This window comes from Passer domesticus, chromosome 18 (assembly GCF_036417665.1).
Source record: "Passer domesticus isolate bPasDom1 chromosome 18, bPasDom1.hap1, whole genome shotgun sequence".
In the NCBI taxonomy this organism is placed as follows: Eukaryota; Metazoa; Chordata; class Aves; order Passeriformes; family Passeridae; genus Passer; species Passer domesticus.
This window is the reverse complement of record NC_087491.1, coordinates 8392405-8416329: the sequence shown is the minus strand read 5'-3', so window position 1 is coordinate 8416329 and position 23925 is coordinate 8392405. Positions and strand designations below refer to the sequence as shown.

General features: G+C 44.7%; 1 protein-coding gene across 6 annotated transcripts in view; it reads right to left on the bottom strand.

Annotated features, from left to right (window-relative positions):
• FUBP3 (far upstream element binding protein 3) overlaps window positions 1-23925 on the bottom strand; it is a 39134-nt gene that overhangs the window by 4604 nt on the left and 10605 nt on the right. For 2 of the 6 annotated variants that reach the window (XM_064394134.1, XM_064394139.1), the window contains exons 3-16: window positions 21133-21183; window positions 20625-20658; window positions 18990-19039; window positions 17384-17455; window positions 16623-16680; window positions 13895-14057; window positions 12940-13038; window positions 10927-11031; window positions 10434-10536; window positions 9692-9792; window positions 8358-8499; window positions 3645-3805; window positions 2895-2968; window positions 2317-2393 (exon numbers count right to left, since the gene is read on the bottom strand). In XM_064394134.1, coding sequence (XP_064250204.1) covers window positions 2317-2393; window positions 2895-2968; window positions 3645-3805; window positions 8358-8499; window positions 9692-9792; window positions 10434-10536; window positions 10927-11031; window positions 12940-13038; window positions 13895-14057; window positions 16623-16680; window positions 17384-17455; window positions 18990-19039; window positions 20625-20658; window positions 21133-21183 — 1290 coding nt within the window. The remainder of the gene's footprint in view (window positions 1-2316; window positions 2394-2894; window positions 2969-3644; window positions 3806-8357; window positions 8500-9691; window positions 9793-10433; window positions 10537-10926; window positions 11032-12939; window positions 13039-13894; window positions 14058-16622; window positions 16681-17383; window positions 17456-18989; window positions 19040-20624; window positions 20659-21132; window positions 21184-23925) is intronic. The other 4 variants (XM_064394135.1, XM_064394136.1, XM_064394138.1 and 1 more) reach the window with 4 other exon arrangements.

The following is a 23925-nucleotide window of genomic DNA, read 5'->3' as shown; positions in this document are numbered from 1 at the left end:
TTCAATGCCTTTTCTTCTCGGAGAATTACAGTCCACAGCAGGCTGAAAGGACACGCAGCTAAACGCATTTCACAGCAAAATGTTTCCCCAGCCAGTTAATTTATTTAAGATGGGGGAAGTAATTAAAATCTAAATACATGTGTAGGGGGTGGGGGTCTGCCCCTCCTCCCACAAGGAGGGCACTCGAGGCTGTCCCCAGGATGCCGGCGCTGTGACAGGGCTGACAGAGCTGTGACACAAGGCTGCAGCACTCGGGCAGGGGACCCTGCACAGGGCTGTTTTCAAATTAAAAAGTCCAAAAGCACTTTTAAAGGTTTTTTAAAATAGGTATTTACCTATTTCTTACAACAATCCTCCTATGCCATGGTGAGCTCCACCTGGGCACCACTGCAGCAGAGAAGAGTGGTGAAGGTTCTTAAAGCATTATGTGTGTGTGCTCTCTTCTCAGCCTACAAACATGAACAGGGAGCATCCCAAGCACACATGAACTGGAGAGCCAACCTTTTCCACCAGGTTCAACTGCAGAAATAAAACACCTGCCTCCAAAAGGCAGCAGTGTGGGATAAACCCACATGGGGAGGACAATGGCAAGGCAGGAAGCTCCAAGGGTTTTGGGAGCCACCTGAAACCTGACAGTGCAAAACTGCACTGGAGTATGAGCTGCATTATTGGTCATCAGGGGGCTCAAGGGGGCTGTGCTTCCCACACCAGGCTCCACAGCCAGGAGGGGTGAGCCTGAGACATGATTATCTGCTGCAGGAAGGGAGATTATTCTCCCCCCAGGGATATTTCAGGAAGGTGAGGAAGAAATTGAGTTACCAAGGTGAGTTTCTAAAGGCATCCTGCAAGGCAAAGAGCAATGCAGTTTTGTAAGCATTTCTTCCAAGGCTCTATGGAAGACAAAAGTTAAATCTTTTTGTGGAGTTTTCCCTGCTGCACTGACTGCTCTGCTTCCCAAAGCTGAGGGAAGTTCAGAGCCCTTGGGGGTGCAAAGCAAAGGAGTAGAATAACAATTTTTCCTGTAAAACAAGCTAGTGAGAAAATACTCTTCTTCAGTGCCATACTATTCCACTCCTGTACAGAAGAAAAGTCCCCTGAAGCCCACCACTGCATTTTAATGTGCTGAAACCAGAACAACTGCCAACCTTCTCCAAGACCCTAGAGCTCAAAGGGAAAGTCATCATTTCTGGACTGTAATCTGCTCAGAGGAGGACTCATCCAGAGTTTAACACACACTTCCTCCCATGTGCCAGCACAGCACACATTTCAGAAGTGCAGCAAGTTAACAGAGCAGCACTGAGATCTCCAAATTTCACATATTCACAATGTCATAAACACCCAAAGGTGATCAGTGTTACAGGGAATCACAAGTGCAACTGCAGGCACTGTCCCTGCAATGATTCCTCTACCTCAGGCACTGCAAAGGGCAGTTTATACCAAAATTCAAAATCTGCTTCATTGCTAAATCAGCCTTAGCAGTGAAAAGCATCTGCCATTAAACCCCTTTAAAATTACCCCTCCATACACCTTTGGTGCTTAGCTTTAGTTTAATGAGACCAGACCATTAAAAATTTTGTATTTCTTAAAATATTGTGACTGCAAGGGTCCTTTGGACATTACCACCATCACATGAGCTTTGAGATTACCAAGCAGACATGAATCTGCTCTGCTCAGGGCAAACCACTCCTCAGCTGTTGGAGACACAGGATGATGCAGCTACAGCAGCACCACCACCATTTACTACTTGAATTCTTCTGAGAAGGCGACTCCCCATTCCAAACTGCTCAATTTTGACTCAGATTTTCAGGAAGAAATGACCAATACAGGAGCCCTGCCTAACCTTCCTCCCATTTCCTGCATCCCTCTCCCCTGCTGTTCCATCAGTCTGGAAACTGAACAGTGAGAAAACCTTGTAAGGAATAATTAAATAAAATAAGCAAGACATTGTAAGGTCAAGAACAAAGAGATGGAGGGATCAGCACCAACAGTGTGCCTGTCAGGGGGAAGTGTGGTTAGCAAGTGCTTGCCTGGAGAATCCTGAGAGCCAGAGGCAGGAATGTTTTTGTTAAGAGAGGAACAGACAGCAAGGACCAAGTTTCTACCCAAAGAGCAGAGAGAGGCAATAAGCAGTTAAGCACATGAAAAGCAAAAGTTTTCCAGGGCCTTCAGCTTGTTCTGAGCTCCACCACCACCGTGTGCCTCCACACACTTCTGCTCAGCTCAGGGAATTGTTCTGCTGTTTTCCCACACGTGGTCTCATGGGTGAGCCTGCAAAGGGAACACCAACCCTTCTCCAGCCCAGGCCCTGGCACTTACTTGGGACTTGCTGTCCAGGCTGCTGCCACGTCTGGTAGGTGCTGCCCCAGCCCTGTGTCATGAACGCCTGAGGACCACTGCAGAGGACAAAAAGCCATGCTCAAGTAGACAATAAAATACTTACCAAGCCACAGACATGAAGCTGCCCAGAGAAGAGAAGTTATCACTTAGAGTCAGCAGCTGCTGAACAAACAGGCAACATGGCAGCAAAAGGAAAGCTGTGCAGGTGTGAACTGTGTGTCCTGCCTTGGTATCAATGAAGCCAAGGTGAAGATACATCACACTGAACAGCACTCCTTGTGCTCTATGCAGTTCAGGCTTCTTTCCATGCTCTCACTGCACTAGAGATAGGAATTTTGGAGATGCCAATACCTACCTGTGCATCATTTAATAGATGAAACCTTTCCTGCAGTCAAGCTTAAAGGATTGAGCTCACTTGCTTTTGCTTCTGAATGCTCAATCTTTAAAAGGCTCCACTCATACCCCACCCCTTCAGGGCCCTCCACCCTTCTTCTCCCAGCACTTTCTAGCTCCCAGCCATTCCCCCAGCCCATGGGTGAGGAGATGCAGCAGCTTACTTTTGATGAGGTGTAGCAGGTGCTTGGCTGAAGGGATTTTGACCAAATCCTCCAGGTCCACCCATGCTGGTACCCTGTCACAGAATCCACAAATATTTAATTTGCCAGCTCCAAGTACAGGGTGGAGGCAGCTACTATGAGTAGTAAGGAAGGAGAGAAGACAGCCTGGGACACGTGGATCCTGAGGCTGGTGTCAAGCCTTCTCCTCTCAATTCAGCAGGAAGGCAGCTTTTCAGCTTTGCCATGCCCCAGTTCAGTGTTTTCCATACTTTTTTATCAGTCTCCTCATTCAGTAGTAATGCAGCCTGACTTTATTAAGCCTCAATACCACAGCACTGCATTAAGTGTAAGATAAGTCATCCTGAACTTACTGAGCAAGGAGTTGAGTGTTTTACTTTCAGGACGATGCTGCCAGGACTGTGTCATTCTCACACAGTGACACTATTGTCTTCCCTTCAAAAATCTCCTTTGACAGCCTTTTCATACCTTATCATTGCTGTTCTTCCCTCTCATATAGCTGTACACACTACCCAGGATTATGTCAACAGTCAAATCCTTCTGGGACCACAGCAAAAATTAACCACATGGATGCTGGAGGGCCATCAAGTTCAAGCCAGCTGCTAAGAGGCAAATGGTTTTGAAGCTGAACAATGCAAGCACGTGCATTCTGTGCCATCCTGTGAGTCCAGGTCTCCATGTACCCAAGAGTGACAACAAGGGACAGAGCAAGAGAGCAGAGATGGAACTTACACCAACTTTCTCATCTATGAGATGTCTAGCGAGCTCAATTTGCTGGGGGACCCCTCTGATTGTGAATATTCTCACACCAGGGTCTGTGTTTGGGGGTGGGTTTCTCTGCAGCTCCACGTGTGCTCCTGACTGCTGATTTATGCTCTTGATGTTCTCACCACCTGAAGAGAAGAAAGCCAAGATGTAAGGAGGGATATTCAGCATCTCTTTCCATAAAATCATATCAAAGTCAGGTGCTGGGAATGGATTCCAGTTTCAGCCACCTTCTGTGTGCCTCAGGAGAGGTGGGCTGAGGATGGCAACAGCAAAAGAAACTGCAGCACCTGAGCTCATGCTGCTCCTTTAATCTACTTCACAAACATAACCTGAAACCTTGAGCTACTGTAACAGTTTTTGGGGTCATGGATGATGCTGCTTAAAGAACACACAAGCCCTAAGTGCCCACTGCCAGGCTCCCAAGATGCAGAATGAGTGGGATACACTTTGACAAAACAGATGCAAAACCTGCACTGACTGAATTCCATTGCTTTTGCACAGCTGTTCAAAGCCTCTAGGAAATGAAAGTCACCTGCCATCTAAACATGCTGGTTTTTCTTCTTCTTTTCCATCACTAAGGCAAAAAGCCACCAGTCAGATAACAAAGCCTAAGCTTTCTCCCAAACACGAGCTGTTTGATAAGTTACTGCCTTAAAGCAGCCTCTGCTTACAGGGTTTGCTATTCAGCCTGCAGCCACACATCCCTCCACAGCCACGGCAGCACTCGACTCCAGGCTGTCTCCTGCTATTTCAGAGTTAGCTGTGCATGCAGGGAACATGTCTGGCTCGTTTGCCATCTGGATGCACAAGAGCACAGGAGTGCTTCCAGCAGGATGCAGCAGGGCCACTCAAAGTGGATCTGATTTCCTCAAGACCTGCTAGGTCCTGGTCTCTTCATGAAATTTGCTTAACAAAAGCCTCAGCCAATGTTACAATGGTTCAATTCTTCTTTTGGAAGCTCACACAACTTACAGACCAGCTCCACTCAACTGGAGAAATTAAAGGGTGTGGGGAAGGAAGGGCTTTTACATCTTTAAAATCACAAACCAAAAAATCACCAGCTCAAAGGATAGACAGCAAGCAGCAAAGAGAGCAAAGGAAACAACCAAAGATTTTTGTTTGGTTTTCATGAAAAAGAGCCTCCAAAAATAAACGCCTCAATTTTGCTCACATTTCCATCTCTATACATCCAGCACAATTTCAAAACAAACTGTGGATGTTGCAGACACTTGTTCATTTCATTGTAATGGACTCGTGACCTTTTTAACATTTTAAAGCCTTCTTGGGGAAGGGAGGAGGAAAAGTTGCCAAAGGGCAATTAACTCTTTCTAAATGAATTTTTGAAGATGCATTTAACAAAAGATAATCATGTCACATCCCTGGGCAGACAACAGGGATTGTACTGTGCAGCCAAAAGCCAACCCACTTACTTTCAGTCAAGCATGGGAAAGGAGTAAGATGAAGTTTCAAAACCAAGAAGGTTTTTTTTTTTTTTTGTGTCATGCTTTTGTCTGATGCAGATTTGTTTGAAGCTCTGGTTTTTACACATCGAGGTGAGATCTGAATCAACAGCCATTTCATTTGCTTAGTGAAAACAGAGGGCCCTTTCAGGCAACACAGTTTGAAGGAATGGCACAACTTCTTTACTGGGTGACAGAGGCACGACCAGAGGTTGCTACTTGCACTGCAGACTAGTTTCTCCTTCCAAAAGGGGATTAAAAATCGAAGCATTCTCAAACTGGAAGCAAGGAGAATACAGATTTCAAATCATTGCCCCATTTAGCATTCAGCACCAAGCCTGTGGTTGTTGGGCCTGTTTCTACAGCAGCTCCCTCCTGCACCACACAGCAGAATTAAGTCAGCTGCCTCTCCAGGTTTGGTGGGAGACTGCAGGCTTTACCCCCACACCAGCAGGACTCTGTGCCCTTGTCCTCTTCCCCCTGGTCCATGTGGAAGTGCTCCCTCCCAGCCAAGGCAGCCTCCAGAGGAGGCAAGCGCGGTGACGCAGCCGCCGTGCCGGAAGGAATCTCCTCCCCACGGCGAGGTGACTGCTTGGCACATGGTGGCTGTCTATAGAGCATTCATCCCCTCCATTCTTCCACCTGATGGGGGGCAGGAGCGATCCAGGAGCGGCCTCCCGGCTGGATGTGAAATCCTAAAGCAATTAATCAAACCTGCTCAAAGGCCGAGCTGACAAGAGCCAGGCCGGCCGCGGTCTCTGGCAGGATTGCCGTATTTATCATGGAAATCCAGGGGGGCCCAGGCAGCCAGCGGCTGTTTCCAAGCACCACCAAACACAGACAGACTTTGACATGTGTATGGTGCTCGCCTCCACCCTTCCTCAGGGCCTTTGGGAAAGAAAAGCTGCACCTTCCCACCCTCCAGGGGAAACAGCCATGCGCGGGATGTGCAGGCCAACTCCTACAAGCTCACGCTCCCAAGCCGAGATGTCCACAAGAAAAAGGCACCAGGTCTTCTGTCACATATGCTGCAGAAATTGAGCTGAGAAACTTCCCAGCCTCCCTCTTTTCCCTGCTTCTTGAGTGCTCACACAGAGCTGGGAGCACAGGAGCAGTTACCAGTCAGATCACACACACCACACCTGGGTGCCCAGGGCATTTGGGTCAGCACTCTCTGCTTGGGTGCTGATCTGAGACCAGGCTGATGGCCCACAGTCCTCAGCCAGATTTTACACAGAAGGCCAACAGCCCCATCCTGAATCACAGCAAAGAAAAACAGCTGGAAACTGCTCGGAAACTGCTCAGAATCTGTCAGGGAGTGCAAAGGTTCTGTAATTGGTCACTGTTAAGAAAACCCCACTAAGATCCCCTCTGCCCCACAGGCAGCGGGGGTGGAAATAACAAGAATTGCCTGTCTTGCATCAGTGTGTGGAGAGTGCAGCACATCCATGCTGGTCCAGACCCCAAAAGGCAACGCCACAGCCATCAGTCACTTGACAAAAGTGAAGGCTGCAGCAGCCTAAGAGCACAGGCACTGTGAGAACACCGATTACAAGGTGGTATTACAATGCTACCAGCACTCAAATCACCATACAACTAGTAATTAGTCACTCCAGAAAGCTTCTGATCTGGCCAAGTAAGAATCCCTATTTTGCTGTTGTGGAAACAAAGGTAAAAAGCCACCCTTCAACCCCCAGTGAGGCTGTGCCAGGCCCTGCACTTGAATGCTGGGACATTCACTCCACTACCTGCATTTATCTTTTCAGCACACAGTGCTCTCTGTAGTCACAAATGCTCCACTTCAGTGCACTGCTGAACAACAAGTGACCTTTTCTGATCCTTTATTAAAGATGACTAATGGATACAGCAATAAAGTTTCATTATAATTTGATTTTTCTGTACATGTAAGTCTCACTCGTGGGCTTAAAATTTACTTTGCTTGATCTTTTGGCCAACTGGACTGTTCAGTGAGGACAAGCATAATCACTGCAATTTCTGCATAATGGGGAAAGCAGGTGGTTTTTCATACTGAAAAAAGTTTTCAGGTCTGTGAACGGGCTTGTGGCAAAAAAAAAAAAAAATCTGAAAACAATTGCAGCTACAGGGCTGACCTGCCCATGTCCCTGGTGATCCAACAGGGCAGGAGCTCAGGGTGCTGTGGGGACAGGCCCATGGCAGGGAACAGCAGGGATGTGCAGGAGGCAAAGAGGCCACAACAAGTCTCACCACAAGCTCCCTCCTGCTGGGAACACTCAAAGCCACTGAAACTTGGCCCAATGCCCTCAAGTCTCTGCCTCCTTTTCTGCTGTAGCTTATCTATTCCTATTCTATTCTCTGCTGGGGCTGAAAGCCAGCTGTGATTACTTAAATACTAGTTCAGGCATATGTCATTCTTTCTGAAATAGGCATAGAAAAATGAAACACTGCCTTAGATAGGTCAGTGCATTAGCTCAGACACATCACAGCAGTTCAGAGCTATGTCTGCTCCTGGCTCTACCCTAAGTCCTGCCACTGCCCCACGTGCAGCTCCTGCTCTGTGACAAACTGAGTCTGCTGCTGATGCTCAGTGTCACAACCATCACAGGGCTGTCCTGATAGAGAGGATGACTCCTCATCCATCTCCTGAGCATGGAGAGATCCACTGGCCAAGCAGCCAAGGGGCCTCCATGGCAGTGAACATGCTCAGCCAAGTGGCACAAGGTGCACCAGCCTTCTGTGCCAGGTCAGGTGCCAGCAGAGGCAGAGAAATCCTCCTACTTCACTTCACTCATCACACACTTCAGGGGCTGCAAGCAGCTCCTGTTATTAGCACACTCAGAGACCTTCCATTTCCTCACCCAGCACTCACAGAAATCCAGCATGATGAAATGACTGTTCTGCTTGTCCCTGATATACAATCCTTCAAACAAATTCTCTGTAAAAAGAATCCACAAATGAACCTGCCTTTTCTCAGCCAGCTGCTTGTTATAAAACAAGCTTATTTGACAGCTCTGCATTAAGAGCCTTGTCAACAAGGGCCTGGAGAACACAATCATGAGTGAGAACACCACAAAGAAAACGACCACAAGTGCTTACAGCTTATTCCTATGCTACATTCACAGGGCACTAAACACTGCAATCACAGAAAACCCCAAAGCTTCACTGTCAGGCAGCAAGAACATGACCATCCTGAGAGACAAGGACTGCAAGCTGTGGTATTTGGAGTCCCCAAACCCACCTTTGCCTATAACAAGGCCACACTTGTCAGCTGGAACAGTGTAGGTGATTTCCTGCACACCTCCAGGTGTTCCAACACTCCAGTCCCCACGGCCACGACCTCTTCCTCGGGCAACAGCCAAGTTTCCAAAGCCATCTCGTTCCTTAGAAGGCAAAACATGTGCATCAGTGTTTTCATGCTGGCACCAATGCACATTAAAAACAAAATAAAGCCAGGTCAGTTAAACTGCCTCAATCAATGGCATTGAATTGAGATATTCCTGGACCTCAGTTTCACAGTCAAGGTTTTGATGCACTTTAGAAAAATGCTAAGTAATGTAGGTTACAGTTGCCTTCCTGATTCAGGAAGATATTTTTATTTTTAAATGCATGCCTTTACATCTGCTGAAATAAACCTATAAATAAGCATCAACTACTAAAGGACTTTCAGTTTGTGATGGGGGGGTCTCTTTAGAGCAAACAATGGATCTTGGCACTGACACACACAGAAGTTGCTTTCCAACCCTTTCAAGTGTCACCCTGCTGGAATTACTCAGCAGAGATGTACATTTTCCAAAACTTCCAAAGGAAGCTTTTAAGTTCAAAGACACTTAAAGGACATACCCATTTTGGGTAAGTGATTTTTCCAAAAGCAAACGCCATGGGCAGTCAGAGGCTATCATGACAGACCACAATATTTAAGTGAATCATTACAGCAAGTTAGGAAATCAAGTATTCAAACCAGGTATTTGGGCTAGAAGAGATATCAAGATGGATTAATTACTTTCAGGTTACTGAAATGGCCTAAAGTTTTAATTCCTCATAATGCAGAGGGAATACACAACCTCCTTCAAGAGTCTGCCCTAGTACTTCACCCACCTTTGCACTTCTTGCTCTTGTGCAATGCAATGTTGGTGTGCCTTAGAGCACAGTGATAACACCTGAGCACTCAGCACCTTCCTGTGCCTCCCCCAGACCAAAGGGCTGGAGTGTGAAGATGAGGCACCACTGAGCACTGGCAGTGCTCTGCTGCCTGAGCAGAGCCCCTGGTCACTGCCTGATGCTGATGGACTCCATTCCATCAGGGCACTGTTTCCAAACTCAACAATAACTAAACAGGAGATAGATGTGGAGCTATAGGCCTGGGAATAGAAGACCTTCCCACAGCTCAGTTAGCCCACATTACATTAAAAGAACTTCCATCATAAAGAAACAAACCTCAAATCCAGCAGCTCTGGGCAGCAGCACCGGGGAAAACTGAACACTGCTGCTTTTCAGAAGATGGCCTCCACCCCTCCCCTCCATCCAGCTGCCTGCGTGCAGCCTACACTCCCAAGAAGCACCTCCAGAGCCCACCTGTGCCGTGAGGATGAGCTCACTGATGATGTGTGCTGCGTGCTGACACCGGTCCGGGAGCCCCATGACCTGTGCGACTCTTTCAGCGCTAATCCCATCATCTGTGGAGAGAGGTGGCAAAGACTAAATTAAAAGCAGAAAACATCCACTCACCAACAAAAGCTTCCTTCCAGCACCAACACTGCTGGCAGCGTTTTCACACCACAGAACTATCCCAGGAGCTACTGCTTCCCTCCACCTTCAGCCCCTCTTCCCTGGACTGCAAGGAGACAAATCCCAGCCCACACTGCAGAGGGAACAACACTTAAAAGAAAACAATTTCCAATGTCAAAAAGCTACGAAAGAGACTGATATAATTTTAAGAGGAAAAAGGCAGCTTTGATAGGTGATCAGACAGCCAAGGACCCAGAGAAAGTTACTTAGAATTAATCAACTCCTGATCCCCAAAGGCTTTAATGTCCTGAAGGAGAATTCTTTAACAGGAAATAAAAGATTTTTGTTATTTTATTTATCTGTGTAATTACCACTCAAGACATGACTGTTGTGACATCTAATGTTTGCAAACAAGCTGTATATAATCTTACTCTCTGAAAACCAGGAAGTGCATGAGGAGGCAGCACATCACATTTAAATGGGTTTCAGAAAGAGACACAATGCACCTGTAAATGAGGAAAGCCTGGCTGCTGGAACCCAAAAGTGGAACACTGGTCAGAAAGCAACGGCTCTCCATCCTCACACAAACCTGGTTTAAATTGAATCCTAACTCCAGCATCATTCTGAATCTTTTTGATCATTTCTCCATTTCTTCCTATCACAATTCCAACAGCATACCTGGGCACAGAGACCTGATGGGAAAGGCAAAGGAGTATGAAAGTGCAGAGAACTAGACTGAATGACTCTGATTTTACAAGGAGATGCTCTTAACTTTGAGGACAGGCCATGTTAGGCAGCTCCAGGCTACAGAACCACATCTCTTGAGAAAAACAAACACATGGCCACAAATTCCTTCCCCACTAAATGAACTCTGCACTACAAGAATGCAGCTTAAATTATAAAGTGCCATCTGGGAGTCCACAAGAACTCCTCGTCTTTGCAGAGCCAGACTCAATTCTTCCGGCAAAAAAAAAAACCACAACACATTTTAAAAAAAGCTTACAGGTTACAAGTGCAGTTGGATGACTCCCCCCAGTACCCATCCCAGGGGAGGTTAGCAGAGCACTGAGAAGGAAACGTACCTCTATGCTGCCTCCTCCCATTCTAGCACTGAAATCACTGCGCACGCCTCGGAAGTCTGCCTGATCTTTCTCTCGGATGATCTCCAGTACCATTTCCCTCGCTTGCTACATGGGGAAAGAAGTTACAGTTAGCTTCAAATTATCCTGCTTGCCCTCCTGGTGTTAGGGCCTCAAGATGGGTGATGGTCAGGCTTCAGGCAGGGGATCTCCATCTGCTGAATGGGAACAGCAGTGTGATTTAGGATTTCTTTTATCACAGTCTGTTCTTGATGGCATCTTCTATGTCCCACAAAACCTGCCAGGTGCACAAAGTGGCAGTTTCTTGGGTGCAATTGCTTCCTCCAATTTTTCAAAAAAGGTCCTTTAACTTTTAAAATATCTTTGATTTTTTTGTTGTTTTTAAATTAAAGGAAGTGGATGCCCTTTCCTACAGACAGAACTGAAACCAACACAGTGAGGTAGAAGCTGTTGGTAGAGATCATGCCCACTAAGAGCTACAGAGCACACACCAAGGAGGCTGCTGGGCACCACTGAGCTTACTGACTCTGAGGAGTTCAACCCAAGTCTGCAGCAATCCAGCAAGACATTTTCTGAGACAAATGGATATTTTTCCTACCTACTGACAGCACTCAAGGCCATTCACAAGCCTACATGTAGCCCAGCTAGTGAAAGTCTACCCTGGAAATTAGCCAACCGTAGTCACCAACAAAATTTTAAAAAGCCTATATGTCAAACCCAAGCATTTGTTTCCCTCTACTACCAGTCAAGCTTTTGACATCTTGGTTCTATTTCCAAGCTTGAGGACAGTGGTGAACTTCTTTCATTTTTACATATTTCCCATATCCTCAAAGTATTTTTAACAGAAAGAAACAACTCAAAGACATTTCAGAGATGCCAAGACACAAGTATGGGTGATGGAGAGATTTCAGAAGGATTTGAGGGAGTCAAGAAACACTGCTGCAGCATCCACAGAATCCCACCAAACCCAAGGAGTCATCACACTTCTTAAACACTTCCTGAGTGTGCTCAGCTTTAAGTGCCTCAAAGATCTTCCAGCCTGAGAAGTCTCCATGTTTTCTTGAATGGAAGATGTGACAACAGCAAATCTTGCAAAGCAGAAGCCACCTGGGAAGTGGCAGCACTGAGAGTGTGATTTACTTACAAGTAGCCAGACTGTCTTTAAACTCCTTTTGCACAGCTATACCTCCACAGTAAGAATTTCAGGGGAAAACAAAATTAACTCAAACTTGCAGTAAGAGATTTGAAAAATACTACCCAAACACTATGCCTGAGCAACATCAACTGTTGCAGCAATTTATGATTAGGGAGATCCTGTGAAACAGAACTACTTTCATTGGAGACAGGAATGCTAAGCTAGATTTAAGTACTTAGCAAGGTATGAAAGGCACTTGCTGAGAAGTGGAACGTGCTGTGGCTAAACTTTAATGCTCTAATTCAGGCGCTCCCATCACGCTGCAATCCCCCAGTCTGCAGCTGATGGGGGAGTTTCCTCCAAACCACAGGTACATCCACATTGCAGAACTCTGACACAAGGAGACTGAGGCACCAGTATTAAGCAAACCCCTTGGTTTCAGGAGTTGTTGTGGGATTGGTTTTTAATTACCTGTGTCGATTGGCTGTCTGAGGTAGTTTTGTGAAAGGTTTGCTGTCTCAAACGTGTGATTCATTCAGTCACTAAGAACCCATTTGCTCAAGTGACACAGAGCTCTCATGTTTTGTCACACAGACTGGAAAGCATTTCAAAACTACTTTCTCCAAACCCTCCCCCTCATCTCTACTCCTACTCATGTGCAGTATTTATGTGGAGTGACAGCTCCTAAGTTATGCTGTAAAACAAACTTCTCTGATGTTTTAACTTGCTCTACTCAACCTTACAGAACAAACAAAACCAGGAAAGATTTTTACATTTACAGCTGGATCTGATTCACAAATACACTCGGGTTTGAATTTCTCCTCAGTTCTCTTGGGAACCAGTTTGCTTTTGTTACATACCTGTACTTTAAATGCATCTCCAGTAATACGGAGAGGTTTATCTGCTCCAGTAGGCAAGGGACCATCTTGGATCATAATCATTTTCACACCCGTTCGCTCCTGAAGAAAAAGCACAGAGCAATTTTCTAAGCAGAGTCCCTAAAACAAGGGACTAAATTTTGGTTACTGAACATTATGAAGGTCAAACCAGCACCGTTACAGAATGCACAAATTCAGGAACAGTCCTAGAGTGTAAAGGACTGCCAGAAACTGCACTGCTCCTGAGGTTCTCAAATAGCTGAAATCCTTGCAAGAACAACCCACTCCACCTCAACTCCTGACTTTCAAGCCCTTTCCAAAATCTGTAGCTGTCTGCATGTAACAGTTATTAAGTGTCCAGCCTCCAAACTATATGACAGAGGTCTAATAAGGGCACTCAAAACCCCTCCATTTTTGACCCTAGGTGTTTTGCTATAACCCTCTATTCTTTAAAAACCTGTACCAGATGGAGGAATAAAGAACGTCCAGGAACACAGTTTATACATAACACAACACTTAATTAGAAAGGGGTGGGATGAGAAAAAAAGATGACATATGGCAGCTTTACCACAGATCAGCAACAAAAGAGAAGCAGAGCACTCTACAAGAGCATGGCTGGCATTAAAAATACTGCAGAGCGGAGCAGACATGGCCCTTCCTTGGCTACAGGGATCCCCTCCTGAACAGCACACACCAAGTGTTATCCACAGCACAAGGGTTTCTGTCGCACTTCTGGCAGAACTCCACTACTCGTGTAGCTGGGGCCACGCTGATTTTGTAACACCAGATTGGATTTGAGTCCAATCTCCGAAGGCAGAAGAGTAGTCCCTGCTGGAGAAGGTTAGAGCATTCAAGGCTCTCCATTTCAGCCTGTTCCAGTGGATCTAGAGAAGCTGCAGTAGGGAAGAGAGCCCTAAAGGAAATGCATCTTGCGCACCTGCAACTGTTTTATTGTTTCACCTCCTTTGCCGATGACTAGACCCACTTTGGATGCCGGGATCAAAATCTCCTGAATGGTACTGTTGCCATCAACATCGTTGTGAAAACCAGGTCCGTTCCGACAGCGATCTACAATCTGCCCCAGAAGCCGTTTTGCTTGTCTTTGGAAAAGAATCGAGGGAAACAACCATTAGACAACATTGCTCCACGTGACCAAGAGACCAGGAACCATCGGAATGGAGAGCGGTCGGGGAGAGGAGAAGTGGAAAGATGGAGGAAACCATAGTCAGCACAATGTTTGCCCTTTTTTTTTTAAACTCTTTGATGTCTATTTTCCCCTATCATGATTATTTATAAGCAGTTTGATTTTTGAAGGGGAAGAGAAAAGGAAGAGCAGCAGCATGCTCTGACCTCTTAGGAAGTTAAGGACAACAGTTGAACTACAGCATTTGGGATGCTTACTTCAAATGAAGATGCTCTGGGTTTTAACTTTTCTAACACATATACAATAATAAAACTCAAGCTCTGGTCTCCTCAGTCAAGACAAAAAGACACACACTGCTCTGATACTAACACAGCCCATGGATTAACCATTCTCTGATCAGTCACAGGCAACTGCTTTGCTCTTCTCTACCTGCTCTTACCAGCAGCACCAGAACACTGTCCTAACACAGCCTCTGCTCCAAGCAGTAGGTGCTGAAGCTACACCACGAAGCAAGGCAGGGATACTGCAGCAGCCACCAGTGAAAGACTGGGTTCTTCTACTCCTGGTGAGAAGAGACACACAAAGAAGCATTTGGGAGATTAAAGATCCCTTCTCTAAAATCTTTAGCATGTCAGAGGTAACTGACAGGGTTTCCCTTCATCTTGAAGACTCCTACACCAGCACATCCCATTCCTGCCCTTGTCCCACAACCCTTCTGAAAGCAGAAGAAATTCACTGCTTCCCTGTACAGACTAATGCAGCATCTTCCCCTCTCTCCACTTCACACCAAGCCATATCAGGCACCCTAAGGATGACTGACTTCTCTGGAGATTTAAGAACCAGTACAAACTCATCCCTTCAAGCAGACATTCTCCCAAGGCAGCTCAGGGGGTGGTGCACTGAGGCTGCACTCAGAGCAGAGCACTGCTTGCCCTTGACTTTCTCACAACAAAAGGGAAAAGGTGGAATTTCTGGAAGCCTGCTTCAAATGTTCTGGAAAAGTCCTGGGACATTTTATTCATCTGCCTTCATATTTTGTGCAAAGTTCTTTTAGTGACAATATAGAGACCACAACAGTTAATACACAACATGTTTCAGATGAGAAGGGGTCACCTGGAAATTAACCCTATTAGTTTGTTATAACTAATGAAAACATTCCTCACAAACCCTTCCCAAAGAAGTCTGACACTTAGAATGGTTTCTTTACTTAATTTTTTTTCTACAAGTAGCCTGATAAAAACCAGTTCAAACAACCAATTTGTCAAGAATTTTACTACAAAAGTAAATTGAATTTCACTTAATTCCATGTCCATGTTCTGTTTCACAAATTTAATAGTCTCACTTTTAAGATTTACTCATATTTTACTTAAAGACAGCCTTGGACATGAGTACATTTAACTGCTTATTTCAGAACCACAAAGTCTTAACTACACTTCTCCCCCATTTTCCCACAACTGCATCTCATGAAGCATCCCAGCTTTTTACTATTTTGCTCTTGTTCTTAAATATCCTTTGCTAAAGGGGGAAAACCACCTCAATATCACCAAGAATACACTGCCTGCCCTATAATATGAGTTTGCCAATTGTATTTGCTCGGGCTCACTGCTTGCAGTATTATGGTAGAAAAGGAGATTTAAGTACCCTTAGATCTCTTTAGGAATGGAAGAATGATGAGTGTCTTCTCTTTAGAGAGACAATCTTTGCACCAATGTATTTTCAAACGCAACTCAAAGATTTCCAGATGGATTTTAAAAAACCCACCTACCCAAAGGCTGGGGAGAGAAAGAGCAGCTCCATATGTTAAGTGTGTTCCTGTAAGCCTGAGGATCCTGGATCCAGTTCCAGCAGGAGGTCCTCAACTGGTTTGTGAGAGTCTCAAACTCAGCTCCTGGGAAGGGGGAGGGAGGAAACACTGTCCCTAAAGTTTCTATAGGTCTAAAGATAGAAATCCCTGCTGGCTGGCCACGTGTCTCTACCATGCAAGGAGCAGAATCAAGACTTGGGTTCAGTCCTTTGCTTCTTGTTGGCAGCAATGCAGAGACAAGCACCCAGTGGGCCTCATGCTGCTCTGCAACATCACCAACACCTCCAGGGTATCCTGGAGTAGCACCCACAGGCTTTGGAGGCCTCATGCAGCCCTTCTTCAGCTGGAAGGATGCTCATCTCAATAGGAGTAGGGAAGCGAAGGGGAGAAGAGAAGTGCCCTTCAAGAGCTTAGCTCAGTATCCTGGAAAGCTGCAGTTACTAAACTGCATCCTAGGTGCCCTAAGAGCAACCTCACCCTGAGGAGGGGAATTCCAAGGAAATTTCTGCAGAGGAGTCAAACTGCAAGTGGAAAAAAAGCCTTTGAGGTGCACAGTTTAAAGCATCAGACCAAGAGGTTCTATGCTCCAGAGACCCTCAAGTTTCTCTAGGCCAACATTTGCTGGTGTGGCTAATAACCAAGTAGCACCACTGACAGAGCACAGCATTAGGGAGAAGAGAAAGAAGGAAAAAGGAGAGAAATGAAATCAGAACTTACTCAATGCTCTCTGGTGTCCCAGTGAGTACACAGGGCCTCTCGGGCATCCCACCGCTGTCTGCAAAGGAAACAAGGAGAAAACTTTGATACATGGAATTAAAAAGGTGGCAGCTATTTCAGTGACCATGAAGCACCAATGGAAGCACCACCCACCTGCACACATAGCATGCTAAAGAATTCAAAGACATCCAGGATCAACATATTTAAAATGATTTACTGGATGTCTGCATTCTTTTAAAGCCTTCCCCACCAGTTAAAGGGAGAGGTAAAAACTCAGCAGTTCCCTGTACAGCACTGCAGCACAGTCTTCCCCAAAGCAAAGTGGCACCAAATGATCCCATTTGGATGAATGGTCTCATTTTTATGATGCAAAGCAAGCTGTATGGAAAGCTGCTGCCAACCCTGCTGAAATGTCCTCTGCCAGGAGCTGGAGCTGACCAGACCAGTCAGAGGCAAACCACAGAGCTGAGCAAAGTCAGAAAACTCAACAGCTTCAGGTTCTAAGCACAGCATGGATTGTTCATCTGCTCTGCAACCATGTGCTGGTTAAAGCCAGCTCCCTCATTGTTCCACTCTCCAAACCACCTGACCAACCTGTTTCCTACCCTGGTTGGGAGGTGGGTCCCACCACATCCCTCCCATGGCTGTGTGTATCCATGTCAATGGTGACAGCACACCCTGAGCATGGAAAGTGCCTGATCTAATGGACACAACACCTCTGACATTAAAACCTGTTCACCCAGCACACAAAGAGGGCTTACCTGGAGCAATCTGAATTTTGCAGCCAGACTCTATCTGGATCCGTGAGATCTGCTCTCCTCCCCTGCCGATTACTGCAATGAGTTCAACAAGCATCAGAACAAACTTTTTCCTGGAAACTGCAGAGCACCTTCCCCCTTTTACTCCACTGCAGCTTTCTATAAAGGAACAGTTTCACTCCAGGACTGCAGAAGAGGCATCCACAGCATGACCAAATTTATCATAGCATAAAAGCATTAAAATACTGCTGAAGATTATTCTATTTGCTTGGAAAAACAAAACAAAACAAAAGCCTGTCTTGCACAGGAATGGAAAGAAATAAGCATGAAAGAAATAAGGCACTAGTCTGGATGATGCTGGGAGAGTAATTTAAGTACATCTTGTTCTTCTGCCTGAACCAATAAGCCAGCAATTTGGGGTACTAAAAAAGGCAAAGACTTGTTTCTTTATAATTCCTATTTTACTGCCATTTTTGAATGGACAGGCTATTTGGCTGTCTGCACTCAGACAGAACCACATCCTGAAATGCTCTATCAACCTCCAGGGAACACAAATATCCCTCTCCCTTAACTCTCAGAGTTAAATTGCTGTTTCACAACAAGACACCCAGAGCACAGACTGTGCCAATCACCCTTCCTACCCTTCCCAGACTGCAAAAACAGCAAGGCTGTCGAGTCAACCAGGTATTCCTGGCTCAGGATGCTCCCAAAGAAGCATCTCAACTCTGGGGCTGCATCCCCCAAATCCATCACTCCTGAACCAGGGTGAGACACAGATGATGCCTGTAAGCTCCTCTCTCCCAGGGCCAACATCCTCCATGTGTAGCACCAGGAGTGGCAAATGAAGAGGTCTGGCAGGAGAGGAGGGAGCCTTTCCTCTGCAGGAATTTGAGTTACAGTCTTACAGCATCTTTAGAGTGGGGACAAAACTTGGCACACTATGGGGTAATTAGCACGGCCTGTTATTTTCCTCTTTACTCTCCATATATCAAATTGGAAGGGATACACAGAGAGCCAGCAGTGGAAGAGTCTGTGCAATCACTGCAGTAACACATCAGCAGGAGGTGCCATTGAAAGCCAGAGTAATGATCATTAAGAGGAAGAGAGAAATTAGGATCAAGCTTGAAAGAGAACAGCATCAGGAATGCAAATCTAGGAAAAACTCTGGTCTGGTTGTTTCCCTGCAGCAAATGTGTGAGGAATTTAAAATTCTGTTTTACTTGCCTTTAGTCAACTCATATTTTAACATTTAAATGTTGTTTTCCTTCCTCAACTCTCACAGTTTTGCATACTTAAAGTAAAATGTTGCAATGAAGGGTAATAAATTCACTTTTGACTTGTTTATGTACTGTGCTAATGGGAATTTAAAAGAGAAAATCACTAAAATGCCCAGTAACTTGTACCAAACATTCTTGTTCCTATTACTGGGACACCAAGCTTTTCCATGAAGTTTGCATTTGGATTTTAAACACAGATACTTTGTTCCCCATGAAGATACCATTAAACAAGAATAATCCAAGGATAATAAGCAAAAAACTTGTGTCAGAATCAACAGCATTCCTGCACAGGAAACACATCAAGAAGCATCAAAAGCATCCAAGGTACTTACTAAATCCAACCATTTTATCAGGCACTTTGAACTCTTCTGTTATTACAGCCCTAAAAAAAAAAAAAAAAAAAGAAAAAAAAAAAGAAAGAAAACCCCAAAGTCATTACAAAGAACAGTCTGGAAGAAACTACAGCCCTGCCATGGAGCCTGGGCTCAGCACAGGGGTTCTGCACACACAGGTAAAAGCACATCACTGTCAAAATCATTTGCTCTGGAAGGGACCTCTCAGGGTCACACAATTCCTCCTATGCTGGATCCATTTCCAGTTTATCTCTGGTGTCTTGAATGGAGCTGATGGAGGAAGCTCTTTCTGTCATTTTTGCTCCAGACAGATTTAACAAAAACAGCACAAAGTTTCCTTATCACTGAGCCTGGACCTTCCCAGCAGCAGTGTCTGCCCAGTGCTTCTGGATATTCTCTTCCCAAGAGACACCAACCAAAGCCAGTCCTGACATGAAATCCCCCTCCTAATATTCACAGGTTTGCTGTTTTGGGACTCTTTTTCACTTGTTTGTCCTTATAATTTTTTTCCTTGGAATTAATAAAGATCACCTTCAATTATCCTCAGAATTCTTATTATCTCAAGACTTCCACACCTATTGCTCTTTGGACATTTTCAATGTGTCTGCTTCAAAACAAATCACTCAGAGCAGTTTCCTAAGACCTGACCATAGTCAAGTAGAAAGGAATTAACTTGGATTGTTTTTTTTTGTTCAGCTTTTTCTGTCTTGTAGAAAACACAATACACCATGAACGTGGAATTTGCAAATATGCATTATACAATTTGCTCAGCAATCTCAAAAGCAATAAAACACCTGCACAGTAAGTTCAATGCAGGTTTTGTAAGAAGGTATACTAAAACATTCCCATTTTTTTGCTTTAGATCAGTTAGGAAAGGTGTAAAATACACACTAGACTTGATTAACTAAGTTGCAGATAAAGTATTAACACTGCCCACCCTTTTCTAGGATGCTCTAGTAGGACATTAGCCTTAATCATTAAAAATTTAAGGTTCTACAGCATCATGCACATTGTTTGTCCCTTCTGCTGAGGCCCCAAACAGCTGGTTAGGATGGAAATGCACTACTATTCACCTTCAGGCTAATCCAGCTTTAGAAATGTTCTTCCCTTCAAAACACAGAAAACTCCTCAAGAGCAGGATTTGAGAAAAATGGAGTATTTTACATTTTTATTGGATACTGAGACATGCTGGATGACAACTCCTGCTTGCTTCAGTCTTCCCAAACCATCTTTGACAAAGGAGTCATCCCAGGTCATATTACACTAACAAAACTAAATAACAACTACAACAGTAACATGTGTCTGTTTGCTACTTCCACCTTTCACCAAAATGCCAGATCTTTTTTCACTTTTTCTGTCTTGCTCCTGCCAGGGCAGGGGAAGGGAAAGGAGAGAGAATTTATTTTTTTCAGTCCTGCAGATTTGCAGAGACCAAATCCAAGTTTCACATCAACTCCTCTTTTTTCATCAGAACAAACAACCCAGGCTGTAGAAAACCCAAGCTGACAGTTTTTCCACATTCTCAACCTCTGACTTTCTAACACTACTACAGATGGTGGATCAATAAACAATTAGAATTGATCAATAAATAATAAAACATAACCCACTGCTTACCTTTGATGTACCAGGGCCCCTAACTGGTTACCTACTGTGGCAGAGAGAGAAAAAAGGGAAAAAAATCAAAGCATTAGCACGGATAAACTAACTTCATCCCTATAGAAAAAGAGTTCTTACCGTTTCATCAAAAAAGAAAGAAAAGCAAAACAGTAATTTAGGTTCAGTGGCTGAAATGAATGCGTTATGTGGTACAAAACAGGAGGGGATTTCTTGATCAACACACAGCACAGCCCAGTGTCCAGCTGAACACAGGATAGGGAATTGATCCGTGTCTCCCCATGCTGAGAGTCATGGGAGAAAATCCTGCCTGCCCAAATCCAAATCCCTGCAACTAACCTCCCCCCTTCCCAAATTAAGCCCAAAGTAGTAAAAAAAGGGAAAGGGGGGGGAGGGAGGAGGAGGGAGAGAAATCTGAAGGAGACCAGTGTGCATTAATAAACGAGAATAAAAGCCAAGCAGCCTCAGAGATTCCCTCAGTCCAAGCACTGACACGGCTGGCACATACTTCTCTCTGTGTCTCTGATCTGTGCTCCATGGAGCCCACTTACACGGAGACCTGTTAAAGGAATAGGGCTGTTAAGTAACCTCGTGGCACCCCAACACTGCTCCAACCCAACAAAACACATGTTCTTCAACACATTCCAGGCATTTCTGCCATGCTAGCTGGTGGTCCATCTATGATTAGCAATTATCTCCCTACTGACAACCCTGAGACAGACTTCTCCCCCCCAGCCCCAACAGATTAGATCTTTCTTCCAAATGTTAATGGGGAAAATATCATTAGACCAACTCATGCAAAGTAGGAACACGAGCCCTGCTGGGCTTCCTACTGGACTCTGCCTGCAGCAAACCAGCTAAACCCCAGACCATTTGGTGCTAACAACCAGTTGAAAGATTATATTGCATGCCTGGAGGGCACGGAACAAAACAAATGAAACTGGCCAACATGTGAGCCGTGATAATAAAGATGCTGTTTCAAACTACCTTGCAGCAAGCTGCACATTCTTTGACCTGAAATAAATTGGCAATCAGCTGGCAGGGATAGAAAGTGGATGCATCCCACGCTCTCTAAATCTGGTAGAAAAATGCATCAAGTTTGTGGCCAAACACTTTACTCAAAGAAAATAGACCAAGAGAGTCAATAGTGTATTTCTGCTGTGTGTCAATACCTCCATGATAGTTCAGGACCAAAATATTGGCAATGTTTCTATTTTATTACTCTCTCCAGCTCAGCGATAAGACAACTGCTGTGTTAATTGACTCCCTTAGATTTCTCTTTGCATATTCTCACCCTGAATATGAAAAGCTCTAATTTGATAATTGTGAATATTGCAGTTGAAAAAGGTGGGTGATGTAATGGGGAATGTTTGCTCTGGCTGATAAGCTTCTACCACAAAGCTGAGTAAATACAACCAAACTCAGAATATTTCAACCCCACGCAGTAGTTCTGGTGGTATTGGTGCAGTGTGGGGTTGCCACAGCCAAGGCCACTCATTATCAAGATGCCAGAAAGAGTGGTTTTAACTCTGCAAAGGCTGTATTTAAATCTCCACTTCGCATCTCAATTCACCAGAAGTGCTCTCTTAGCAATCTGTTCTGCTGCAGCCGCTGCCCACAAATTATGAGACAGATACACATCCTATAATCAACTCCCCAAGTTCATGCAAGGAGGGGAAGAGCCTTCATTTTGTAACACAATCCTACACTTGAGAAAGTCAGATTCTGAGGGGAAACCTGTACCAGCACAGGAAGTTAAATCAGTCAGGGAATTAATGCTTTAGATGCAGGTAGCAATGTCTCTCCAACCCATTCTGAGTTGCAGAATCCAAACAAGAGTAAGCCATTCACCCCCACAGGGAGGTATCAGCCTTAAAGCATGTTTACTGTACAAATTAATATGGAAAAATTATGCCACAGTAACTTATGTGAGAGACCATTCCTTCCACAGTTCACAGATAACTTCTCAAAAAGCTGAGACTGAAGGCAAATGGAGAGAAGCAGAAATTATTTATTTCAAGTCATTTATGATTTCTCTCTGTTTTGAGGAGGAAAAAATGATGTGGCTCCCAGTTCCAACAACCTAAAGGTCCATTCCTTCTCCAACATGTCCATTTTTCTCTGAAAAACAGGGACTAATAGAGAGGCAGGGCTGGGGCAGCCAAACACTGAAAGCTGATGCACCATTCCACTGCCTCCCTTCACACCAAGGAGGGGGCTGAACTCTGACAAGCCACATACATATTTCCCCCTTTTACATCTATTCAGTACAATTTAACTGTAACTGCAGTCATTTTAGTGCAAATAAGGAAAAATACTGAATAAAATCAGCACAATTTCCTATTAATGGCACCTGCTGGTTGATAACTCTTCATTCTGCTTTACGCTTCACCTTAACTGAATTCTACCTAACAGACACTCAAAACAAATGCGGATTTTTCTTCCACCCCATGAAACAGAGCAGTGCCTCCCACTAAATTAATGTGCATGATGGGAATATACAATCTCTTCAGGAATATCTTCATGGCTGGAATAAAATCAGAGCAACACATCTCCTTGAGAGCAGTGGAACAGGACTGCTTTTCATATTTTACAGCCAAAATGGGATCATCATAAATTTTAGAAAGCTACAAAGATTGTTATCCTAATTCTCCATCATTAAATATTGATAGGTTTCTCTTGAATTAAATAGTCAAACCCTAATAATTTTTGTGTGTGACTTCACTGAAAATCTTTGGAGGTTTTTTCCCCTCCCTTGAACCACCTCATATTAAAAAGTGGCCATCTGTAAAGTCAAAATTTTGAAGAACAATGGCATTTTGTGCATTAAATGAAATCTTTTGCCAAGAGATCTGGACTTTTCCCCTGGTCCTACTGCTGCTACAGATGTGTCAGAGCATCAGTACTGACAGGGATAGAATTCCCTTCTGCCCATCACTATTTTCATTGAAAACACATTGGAGGGAAAGAATAAAGTACTCTGTACAGCAGGATCATGTCATGTTTGAGCCCTTCATTCTACTACAATCAAATTTTATTACAACAGAACAGCTCATCTTCAGATCTGGATGTACCAGGAGCTTTGGGAGGAGAGAGGAGTGGAGAGAGGGGGTGAGAGGCTTCTCCAAGGTCTCTCACCTTTGTTTTCCCAGACTCAAAGGGTGCCCCAGCCTTCAGCTGCAATGCTGCTGCTTAATCCTATGGATCTCACAGGACACTCCTCTAAAGCAGCCCAAAGCAGGCAAACAAAGGGAAATGTTCTGTCCATCAGTCTCTTTGCAGCAGACTAGATCCCTGCTTC